Genomic DNA, 12,490 nt, shown 5'->3' with positions numbered 1-12,490 from the left:
CAGATACAGGTACTGGTGATGTTTAAATTTATGATCGGTGGTTACATTGAGAAGGAAATATTAAATCTGCATGTTGATAAGTTTCAGAGAGGCATCAGGGTCAACGCGGAAAGCTGTTTCAGAGAGACATAGTGAGTCACAACTAGTAACGACACTTCAGTAATCCGCCCGGGCTCCTGGAGAAAAAGTAGGCATAGAGAGGAATAACCATAGAGGTGACTGATTTTGGTATTATATGTTTGCACAGAAGATCCAAAATGGCGTCTGCTATAACTCGATTACTCTCTGAAGAGGGTACTGCAATATTAAGGAGACCAGAGTCAAAACTGCAACCCCGGGCCAGCCGACAGGTCACTCGTCACGGCCACCTATAGCTGCAGTGTCTCAATGTGTACTCAGGGAGCAGATTTAAGGGAGCCAGGGAACAGGAGCCACAGTTCAACACAGGAATTAATTTGATATTATCATGTACCTGTGTATAGAGGTGGTTGGTCAAAGGGGCCCTGGTAAGGTGTCCTCTTTACTCCTGGTGTCAGGGTCTCCCAAGCGGCAGATGCTGAGGTAATGCAGGGGGAGTTATAAAGGAGCCAAAATGGCGCCCCCCCCGCGATTCGCGGCTCCGTTTACCGGACTTTCCTGGGTTCCCCCGACTCCACAGGCCACCTAGACCGCCACTCCAGTCAGGCAGAGTGGGGTCCAAGGTGACAGGACGGCCGCGGGAAAGTCCGGCCGCGATCGGCGGCAAGTGCGGCACTGGCGGGCCCGGCTTGAAAATCGAGGCCGGGGACTCTGGAGGCGGAGTAGGCCGCAAAGGCCCCGGAGGAGATAAGCCTTCGCGACCTCCAGCCGGGGTATCAGCGGAGCCCAGAGGGGGTAAGTATGCAGGAGAGGTCTCCCCAAACAGCAAGGGGCAGGCGTAGCAGGGCAATCTATGAGGGTTTGTAGGGAGCTGAGGTGCAACACGCCTGCCCTGGTATGCAGTCAGGCCACGCCCCATTTTTTATATTTTTTTCCTGTAGTCTGTATTGGTCAGTGAAGCATAGTTTATGGTATATATCTGGCCTGGTTTTTGCTCCAACTCAGAGCAAGTTATCTCCTTTGATCAGCAGGCCAATTGAGTGAGCTGTAGCCTGTCCTAATCAAGGGATACCACTCCTTATATTCAGTCTAGGGGCAGCTGGGGTTAAATGCACAAAGTGTGATTACATAACAGTTAATCAAACAGTTGAACAAACATTGACCAACATCTAAGGTAATTTCAGATTAAGAAACTGATTGCTTTAAAATTTGTCTAAAAATAACAAACCTAAAACTCACCATGTACTACACATTTCTTTTTATCAACTCTCTCCTTTGTATTTTCTCTAAGGATATAACATCCCTAACTCTCCCTGCATCTCCCCTCTCTGGGCACACTGCCGCCCTATTGAGTCACTCACCTCCTCTAAAAACTAATGAGCTTTCTTTTCATCAAAAATTGACAATTACAGCCTCATTGTGTCACTATAAAAAAACTTTTACACACCTACAACTATATCTACTTTTCCATCCTTCTGCTTTTATTATCTGGTGACATATCACCAAATCCAGGCCCCACACACACATACAGCGGATTTACTATGGAATAAATATCCTGCAAACCTCACGTCTCCCATCACCCTCCAAATCAATAAATGTGCCTTATAGAATTCACACTTGATCACAACTTATTATTTTACATCTGAACATCTCTTTACAATAACTACTTTCACCAATTTCTACATTTACCTGAGACTGCTGATTCACACGTTAACCAGACTCTCTAAATAGCCCTTCATGAAGTGGCTTCAGCCACCCGTCAGACTTCACGTAAACTGATATAACAGCCCTGGCTTTCCACAGACACCTACAAAAACTGCCTCTTAAAGTAGAATGTCAGTGGCGTAAATCTTAATTCAAATGACTTCCACACATACTGTAAAATAGGAATCCAGCCATCTGTCATCCTAACCCTCTGTCCCATGCTCACTGTCTACCCCATCTGCGTCACCCCTGTCTGTCTGCCCATCCCCTTTAGAATGTAAGCTCTCACGAGCAGGGTCCTCTATCCTCTTGTGCTTTTCCTTTCTTTACTTATACTATCTGCTCTATACTCAAAAGCACCTAACCTGTGACTTTTGCCATCCTGCTTCTGTTGCAGCAGTGTTTATATACCATGTACTTGTCTTGTAGTGTCTTAAACTGTATGACATTGTTTTCTTGTTCTGTTCAACTGTTTATGTACTATGTTTATGTACTATGTAAGGCGCTGCGGAACCCTTGTGGCGCCATATAAATAAAGGATAATAATAATAATAATAATAATAATAATAATATACATTGCTGCAATAGCGATTAAAGCACTCACGAAAAGCAGCCGGGAGTTGGTAGTCACGTGTTAGGTGCCCTTATGGGGAGTAAAGAGTAGAAGAAAATGTAAGGAGAGGTATTTAGATTAGTCTCAATTAATAGAGGATTTCAAAAGCACTAAAGTAACATTAAATTGTTACTTGAATGCAGTGATGTGCGGTGAGGTCAATGGCAGGAGAGGCACACATGGAGATGGCACAGAAACAGACAAATATTTATTGCACATCTGAGGGAAAGGAGATGCCCTCAGTCTGGATTAGCACTCTTTTTATATTGGTTTAATAGCATGGAGTCTGGTAATGTATATGCACGTTAGTATTATGCACAATTCTAGGTAAGTCCTACAAGTAATATACTGTAGTGCAACTTTGGTTCATTTTTGGGATGTGGGTCCCCCTGGATTGCTTTGGTTGAGCTGTTTCAGGGCACCGCATTATAACACATTCTTCTTTTGTAACACATTTTAACCCTTCACTGTTTGTTTATTATATATGTACTTCACTTATTATTTTCATTCTTTATATGCAGCTGTGGCTGCTCTTAACTATCTTTTTTACACTGCACTTTTCTTACTATGGCGGTGCCCTGGGGCGGCTTAACTGGGCTAGTTTGGGGGTGTCCTGCGCTCTGGATTTGAACCCTAGTATGTTAGGGACCTACCCTAAAGAGGTTACCTGGATATGGTGGGTAGGCCCATGACCTTGGCCATGATTATGCTAAAAACCTCTATTTATTGCAAAATTGTATTGAATTTATATATTATTGGAGTTGTGCACCTGAGATTTGTCTGTTTCTGTGCCTGCAATTAGTCTCATCAGGTAGCACCTCCCATTATATATATTCAGGGTGTGCAGTCCAGGAACCTTTCCTATATACACATGGGGCTGAGTGCTTCAGTGTCCATTGATTCCCCTACCTGCATCACTGTGTCTTCTCTTGCTGCTGAGCTCCGATCTCTAAACACTGTCATGCACTTCCTGGTCACATGACAAGGTGTCCATCAGTGCTCAAGGCACACCCCCAATACTCAGAGGCATGCCTCTATTAGCCATCTTCCTTTGCAGCTTACTGCCCATGCTGTGGCCCTGCCCCCAGCTCTGCAAGCAGTGTCTGACAATACAGAAGCAAGGCTGAGCTGTTGCTGCCTCATCTCTCATCTCTATGCAGTCCCAGGGAACTCCACAAAGCTGGTGAGTGTTAACTATAAAAATTATTACAATAAACAAAGATGTTTATAAGTTATACATATCTTCTTTGTATTATTCTCTCAGGAGTATGACAGGCAGGGCCAGCAACAGAATCTCGGGGCCCGGTACACTGATGTCTCTGGGGGCCCCATCTCCTCACCACCACCCCCGACCCCGCACATCCCTCCCCTGTATGAGTGATATGTGAAGTATGATTCTATCTATATATATATATATATATATATATATATATATATATATATAGATAGAGAGAGATATATATATATATATATATATATATATAAAGATAAAAGGACCGGAGTGTCCTGAAACATTGGCTAAATGGATGTATTTTGCTTTATATCACCTGCTTATAGATATTTAATATATTCTATATATAGCGTGCAGAGGGTCCAGCACTCCCAACAACTTACAGATGTGCCCTCACAAAAAATCACATAGGCATACAAAGGTGTGGCACTCTCAGTAAATGATACAGATGTAGAGACTGCTATGTCATCTGTATTATTTACCGAGAGTGCTGCACTTTTGTGTGTCTCTCTCTCTCTCATATATATATATATATATATATATATATATATATATATATATATATATATATAGAGAGAGAGAGAGAGAGAGAGAGAGAGATATATATATATATATATATATATATATATATATATATATATATATATATAGATATATATAGAATCTTGGGGAGTGCCAAACTCCATTTATGCAGGTTCAAATTTTCCCTTGATATTTTCTGTTTTAATGTCCTTTTAAAGGGATGTAGATGAAGACGAAGAAGGGATCCACTTTCAGTTTCTACAATGATAACCCTCAACCAGGGTACACCAACTGACAATAGATCAGTTTCTCTCTGTTTTGTTAATATTTTGTATTATTTAAAACAAATAAATGTAAAAATGAATAAAAACCTTACATCACACATATATCGTGGCCATTGTGGGTTAGATGTTGTTACTAACTAGCCGTCACCCCTTAATCGGGCGAGCTCATTGACAGCTCATTGAGCCCACTTTTTGGTCACAGAAACAAGTTACCCAATGCGTTTCGTCAACAATGACTTCTTCAGGGGTGTTTAATTCAAAATGTAGGAACTTCCAGCCTAAACGTTAATCCTCAATCAGGGTGGCAATTAGTATGTTTTTTAAACAGCACTTAGACTAAGGTAACTTGCTGCTCCTAACACAATATACAGTATATTTAGTTTTCTGGTCAAATGATGAATGACCTATCCAGCCTGATGTTTCTTATTGTCCTCAGCTGGAGATATCCAATGGAGGGCAGCTTCCCTGCAACAGTGTACAGCTCACAGGTCAGGTAGTTTTTTACCTTGCAACAGAATGTTAGAAAGCTAGGTAGGCATATTAGCAATCATGAAAGACATAGAACATACTGTAATTCCTTATATATAGCTAAATATATTGTTAGCACTAGACTTTGGTATGATTTATGTTAATGAATGTCATGTCCCACCCAAGCTACGTCCTTGTTCACAGTAACAGTATGATCTAAGGGGTCTATTTACTAAGCTGCGTTAGGAGATAAAGTGAACGGTGATAAGGTGCCAGCCAATCAGCTCCTAACTGCCATCTCACAGGCTGAGTTTGAAAAATGACAGTTGGGAGCTGATTGGCTGGTACCTTATCACCGTTCACTTTGTCTAATAACACAGCTTAGTAAATAGACCCCCTAAGTCTTAAAGGACATTTCCCAATAGCCCCAAATGTCATTCAGTTCTTGTATAACTGGGATTTCTACCAATGCTGGTGGAACCTGGAAGAAATCAGGTTTATGGCAATAACACAAATGAGTTTCCCATATGCAGAGCTTCGCACAGCAGAGCGCTCTGCCGAGTCTGGGATCAGGGGCCCACAGACAAGGCTCTATTATACAGGTTAGGGAATGCCAGTATCTAAGGTGAAATAGCTGCAAAAAAAAAAGTATAATGACACAAATAACACATCAAATTAGGAACTTACTGATTAATATGAGACTGTTTATCTGTAATAGTACCAGCGTGCAGACTCAAATTAAGATATCTGTACTGAAGCTGATTAAAGCTACCAAAATAGTGGTGTCCTTATGAACCTTATTATGAATACGTACACATAATGCCTAATGCTACACTAAGAGAACATGCCATGGCTGCCGAAATTTAGATCTTTTTAAATAAACCTCTTAAATAAAAACTTAATATAGAATACACTAAGAACAAGAAAAGGAAAGAAAAAATAAATACATCTAGTAGTACGGCCACTTGACCAACTTTAATATTTGGTGACATTATCTGAGACAAATCTGCAAAACTGATTCTGTCCCTGGGAACTACAGTGTTGACATTTGGTATCCATGGTACTTACCATGAGCTGGGTTCCTTTTCTTCCGAATAGACGCTCTAAGTAGATCAGTGCCCTGTAACTCCTCCTGGAAACGACGAGACTTCACATCTTTAAACCACTCCCCAGTCACGTATTTTTTCTTCTTTTCATCTTTGAGTGATCCCTGAAGACGTCTATTAGAAATATAGTCTATTTAACAGTACACACAACATACTGTACACATTTCACTATATGTCCTCAGTCCCTAACTATTTACACCTAAAAATTATATTTATTTTATATACAGTACATTGTCCTAATGGACACTGGAATAGTAACATCAGAACTCTACTTTTATACAGATTATATTTACAGGAGTTTATAAGTATATTGATATCACTTGTCTATTAAATATTATTTGGTGCTTACTTGTAGCTTCTTGTGGTGGTGCAGTTTTGTCTCGGTGCGTCTTTCGACGCGCCATCGGTTCACCATCGGACGACACCATCAAAACTTTTACTAGCCCTGTGGCAGTTGCCATTTCTCTGTCGGACCATGGCCTCCTGTATGTGCATCTTTGGAAGCAGCCACTTACGGCAACCAGCCCACATCTGCTTAGACACCCACCTATTATCTCCCCGGGCTACCCACGGAAAATCCACAGACCATGCATCAGATTCTGTTCTGCGTCTCTGAGAGCTAACAATCGAGATGCATACGCTGTGCGACTGGTACGCATACGCAGACTTAAGATCGGCCAACTGCATGCGTTTTTGACACTGCGTGCGTCTTAGAATCAGGCCCATAATTGTTAAAGGAGCTGTAATCATCGATTAATCGAAATGTGCCTATGCCAGCGCTGGTGAGGTACCAGTAATGAAGAGGTTTTCTGTTGGTCTTATTCAGTTTTGTATACAGCGAATTGCACTTAACATTTTACGCAATCGTGCAATCATTTGGGGGCTGTACATAAGGAGTCTTCTAGCAGCGGCATTGTCCCTCCGCTGTGTCAATTTGCCAACATGATCTGGGCTTGTGACATGGAGAGGGCTGTCCATACACAGAGGGCATTAGAGGCATAAAATACCTTCAGAATATAAAGGATTGCATGCTGTCCAATTATGTGTAAAGCTGTCTTGGATGTTCGGGTTGTAAATAGATGCACTGAGATATGTGCACACAAGCCATAGTTTTCCTACCTGTCCATTTATTAAAGGCATACTAAGAGAAGAGAGAAGCGGAACACTAAAGGCTAATCAGAAAGACTGGGTCCCTCGGTCTATGTATATATACTCTATCTAATATAAATAATGATTAGACAGGGTATGTAATGATACGGTAATCTGAGTAAAATAATATATATTATATCTACCTTTGCAGGAAATAGCTACAAAACAGTGATGGTTAATGGGTAGAATAGGATATTCTAATCTGCTAATATTTCAACAAGCTATCTTTATGAGGTAGTCATAGTTCAGTTTAATCAGTTTAATACAGCATTTAGAAAATGTAGGGAAAAAGCTTTGGTTTTTGAGTTGTTCATCTAAAAATGTACCAAAACTTTAGGTTTGCAAAGTGATAGTCCGGTCAACGCATGATAAGGGCAACATCTCCTCTTTGCACTTGGAGCAGCCTCTGCGAATGAATGGTCTGCCCAGCGCACATGAAGTGACTATGGGGGAGATACTAAGCCTTGTAGAGAGATAAAGTGCACCTTCCATCACAGGAGCATTACAGAGTGACAATACAAAAACGTGATCAAATAAAAACCCTTCCTTGTAGCAGAGCAGCCCGTAGTCTTGTACTTTCCGCCCTCCTGAATGTTACTTTATCTAGTCAATGTAGTTGAGGTTTGTAAATTATAGTCACAACAAAGGCTGTTTAACTGAAATCATTGAGTTGCACATAGATAGTGCAATTTCTCATTACTCGTCTGTATACACTCAACTTTTTCAATCCAAAAACAAGAATACACTTTGCGGTGACATTTGGGTATATTTCAAATTAAATCAATTTAGGACTTTGATGACCATACAATGAATGCATTATTATGAACAATGATCCAGATGAGAACCTTCACTATCTTTCTACAACATTATAGAGCAAGATTTGTGCATCCAATAAATGTCTCATTATTTTCAGCACCACATGCAATGCAAGATTAGTACCGAAGGTCAAACATGCCAATATTATGCCAGTATTACACATATCCTAGCAATAATACAATAACTCCATAAACAATCTAATTCTATGCACGTCAAAACTAGAGAAAACTAAACACATTTATTCCAGATAACACATTCTCTAAATCAGTGACAGGCAACAAGTGGTTCTCCAAGCAATCACCTGTGGCCCCCAGCTCCTTCCTGTTTTGCTGTCAGATCTATTAGTAATCACTTGTAATGCTTATTTAAAATGCCAGCTGATATGTTAATACAGATAGGTGTCTCTTTATTTGGTTAAATATATTGATTAGAATTGAATTAGTGCACTCCAATGCAGCCTTGAAGTATATTAGGATGCTTAGCACGACTCTAAATATATTCATTTAAATGTATGTTGCTGTTTTCATTTTGCAGTGGCTTTTTTTCAGTATTTGCTGTTTTCAGGCTGGAATGGGTTAAGTTGGCCATAATAATACATTAGAATTTTTGTCACTGAAACTTATTGTCCAGGACAGGTACTGATGGACGTTCTGTCAGGTGTGATCTCTATCATTTAGGCACTGGGTCTTACCTGATACGGTCGCTGTCTTTCTTCTGTAGGTCAGCATCTCTCTGTAGGACTTTCATGAGCTTGTCATACTCCTCCTCTGTTAGGAAGCTGAGGTCCAGCATAGTGCCTGAGTTATTTTTCATTGTAGGCAAAACAGTAACTACTCCTTAAAATCTAGCTGGTCAGCTTTAACCATGGAGTATTTTGTGTCATAAGTCGTAAGCAGAATATAAATTCTCTTTGAAAAACAGAGTTAGTATGTGCTGAACATGTGGAAATTTGGCTGCTTCATCTTCTCAATTTAGTTGCTGTCCATAAATAATGAAGGATAATTTCCATCCACTTTCCTGAATGCAGTCACTCTTTTTCCAAGTAACTCAAGCAGACTACAGTGGTCCCCATTGTCCTTGAGTAATAAGGTTTAGGGTCCAAACCAGACGTAAGTTTTTTTTTTCTGTGAAGGAAACAAGAAGGGTTATAACTAGTTTGGTTACTGCAAAGAGAAAATAGAGAATCTTTCTAGATTTAGATCAGCATGACATATGGCGAGTGAGTGTGTACATTGGGGGCGGATATTTGTTCGTCGGTACAAGTTCCAAAGAAAGCTACAGTATCCTGCTTATTCTGAAGGTGCTGGCAAACCCTGCTAAGGTAGCTGCCTGCAGTGATATCAGCTCTTTCAAAGTAAGTGTACGGGAAAAGCAAACAGCGAAAGCCCAGGACATCATTTACAGAAAAAAAAAGGCTATGTAAATACCGAACATAGAACAACGAAGCAGAGGCCAATTGTAAAAATTCCAAGGTCAACCAGAGCTTTTGTTAAGGAAATGATGCCAGATTAAATCATTGTAGTTATTATTAATGGCTATAAATCTGTATGTTATTACTACTCAAACCTTGACACTTATCTGCACAGGAGAAGAGGGAGCGTCTACCTGCCCTACCACTTTTACCATCGTGCACACCAACAATAGCAGTAATCCTTTTGTTCATCCTAACTCCTGGGGCATAGCCTAAAATATACCATCAGCAAACCCTTTGTGGACTTGCCATTACAACACTGTGGCAGTAACGACAGCTCTATGAAGCCCAGTGATATGATTTCCAGTACGCAGAGTGACCTAACCCAGCCCAGATCCTCTAAAGCTACACTGAACAATTGCTGGAGGGGGGCCAACGGTGTCTGCTCTTGATGTCTGATATAAAAAAAAGTTTCAAAAATAGAATAATTGCAGCACATTAAACATAAAAGCTGTACTGATATTTGGATGTTGAAAAACTCTTAAAACTAAAAAAAACTTAGTTTTAAGAGTTTTTCAACATATCAGTCCAGCTTCTTATTTTACTAGCAGAACAGCTCCATCTGTCATGACATGATATATACGTATAAAAGATTTATTTTAGGAGGATAACTATTTTAATTTTACTGGTGTATCTCTTCAATCACCATGTGCAAAATCCCTACCACTAACACTGGGCTGCTTCAGAAACAGAAGGTTGTGAGAGGCATAGGAAGATGACACTAATTATGCTGAGTATATTCTGACTGTAGAAAAAGTCTTTGTACTCTGGAAGAGAATTGTACTATGAATTTAAAACATTTCTTGTTTTATAGTAAAAACGTGACCTTGCATCTTGCCGATGGTATCGTTTTTGACACCAGTGCTATTGTGACAGCAACCTGACATTCATTTTCTCCTTCTGGATATGCAAAGCTCGTTATGATGGCACCAGACAAGCCAATATCCTAAATATAGCGGACAGCCCCAATTTTTAAAGAATTGTCCCAAGTCCAGTGAACATAACTTGATGGTGAATGTACTATAGTTAACAAAAGTCTCTTTAGACACCACTGTGCATCATTTACTTATATTAATTACCTTAGATTATCTATAAAGTACAGTGGAAGTACCTTAAAAGAACTGGTAAACTGCTGGGTGGGGTGGGAGTGTAATCTGAGTAACAGATAGCTGGCAGTTGGGTGAGTGGAATCTATTAACTGAGTGCTGGCAGTTGCATTGTATTTGTGGTGCAACACAAAGCTGGCAGTAGTAGTATTTTTCTGCAATATATAACTAAATGTGGAATAAATGGGCAATTTGATGAGAATGTCCTGTTTTCTTCTTTGGATTTTCCTGGAGAATACAGGATGTGTATACAGAGATGACTGAGACTGACAATACTCTATCTAGCAGCACTCGTGGACTACTCTACTTTGATTTATATATTGTTCAAGAGGTGGTGTACTTGAGAGTTGGTACTGAGCTGCAACTAGGGTGCAAATTACCTTCTCAATTTTTTTGTAATTATATGGCATTTGGCAAGTGTCTATGCAAGTGACACCAGCTACATGTGGCTGCCAATGGTAGGTTACCTCTTGCAATATATGCCAAGCACTGGTGGATAGTTCTCTGCAATATATGAGGAGTGTAAAGGCCCCCCTACACACTAGACGATATTTTGAACGATTTTGCAGATTCCGACGCATGAGCGACAAATCGTTCAAATCGTCAAGTGTGTACGCACTATGCACATTCCCGCAGCGTCGTTCATCGCATCTTCTGATCTTTTGTACAATCAGGAAGATCTGCCAATCTCGTTACCGATTCCCTGCAGATCGTGCAGTGTGTACGCTCTACCAAATGACCAGGCAATATGGTTACATTATATAGTTAACGATCTAACCACCAAACGATGCAAGATATATCATTTGGTCGTTTGCACAGTGTGTATGTACTAGATCGTTTGCCCGGGAGTTCAAGGGAAATCGTTGACGACATTGCAATGTTTGCAAGTTGTCTAGTGTGTACTTAGCCTAAGACAATAGAGGCCAATCGTGCGGTAGCAACATGGTAGCAGATTGCACAGTAGTAGCATTGCAGCGAGTTGTAAAGTAGCTGCCCAGCAGCTTTTCTTTCTTGCTGTGCAACATTGTAGCAAAATGTGTGTACACAATATAGAGGTCAACGCAAAGCACCAAATATAACATCAACAAGCAAACTTCTGTCCAGTCACGGATATTATCTCCTATTGTCAGTTGGAAGCCTTTTGTTGGGTACACACTAAGACAACAGATCGGTCAGCAGAACACGCAGCCAGATATATCAGCATCGGCTGTGCTACAGGGACAACCTGATATGCCTGTGAACGACGTCGTTCACAGACATATCGAAAGTACTCACCTGCCCATGCACTCGAGTAGATCGAATGAACGATATATCGACAAGTGTGTATCCAGTATTTGAATGTCACACATTTCCAGAATTTCCGTCTCGGATACATTTTTCAATGAGATACACAGTTTTCTGTCACAGGAGCAACTCAGCCATCAAAGAGCTGTATACTGAATTCCGACAGCTGAAGCTCTTTAATTAATGCTCAGGTGATAGGAATGTAATGTATTGTTAAGTTGTCTTGTACCAATTCTGTAAAAGTAAACATTCACAGAACCCGTTACCAGGAGAAAACTATGTACTGTATAAAGTGAAAACAAAACATAAAGGTCACTTGTCTGGACTGTCTAATAAAAAAAGTATTACAAAAAAAGAAGATTGCTCTCACCATTGAAGTGAAAAGCGCCTACGGCATGGTTAAAATAAGGAACATCTGAAATACATTACTATTTACTGGATTTAAAACATGTGGGCCACGCAAATATGGCCACACCAGCCAAAGACATCTCTGCAATCAATTTGCTTGGTGTTTTAATAAATGTGTTGTAACAGGGCTACTGTTCAGCAACTACTGTAGTATATATAAACACATCTAAATTTTGTTTACACCACTGGCCTACAAAGCAGCATATGACTGGTCAGATCATATTTCTCTATGAAAAAGGCATCAGAATAA

The 12,490-nt window shown here is 40.3% G+C and overlaps 1 protein-coding gene across 4 annotated transcripts in view; it reads right to left on the bottom strand.

Annotated features, from left to right (window-relative positions):
* The window catches only part of LOC148511735 (synaptotagmin-like protein 2), a 155,615-nt gene that overhangs the window by 74,301 nt on the left and 68,824 nt on the right, over positions 1-12,490 (bottom strand). For 3 of the 4 annotated variants that reach the window (XM_088482864.1, XM_088482863.1, XM_088482865.1), the window contains 2 exons: positions 8,663-9,095; positions 5,969-6,120 (listed from right to left, as the gene is read on the bottom strand). In XM_088482864.1, the coding sequence (XP_088338990.1) occupies positions 5,969-6,120; positions 8,663-8,784 (274 nt within the window). In that variant the 5' untranslated portion in view covers positions 8,785-9,095. Of the gene's footprint in view, positions 1-5,968; positions 6,121-8,662; positions 9,096-11,823; positions 11,846-12,490 lie in introns of those variants that run through there. The other variant, XM_088482866.1, reaches the window with a different exon arrangement.

Source organism: Taudactylus pleione, unplaced genomic scaffold, assembly GCF_031769625.1.
Source record: "Taudactylus pleione unplaced genomic scaffold, aTauple2 ptg000296l, whole genome shotgun sequence".
NCBI classification, from domain to species: domain Eukaryota; kingdom Metazoa; phylum Chordata; class Amphibia; order Anura; family Myobatrachidae; genus Taudactylus; species Taudactylus pleione.
The sequence above is the reverse complement of the archived record's forward strand: the minus strand, read 5'-3'. Positions and strand labels throughout refer to the sequence as shown.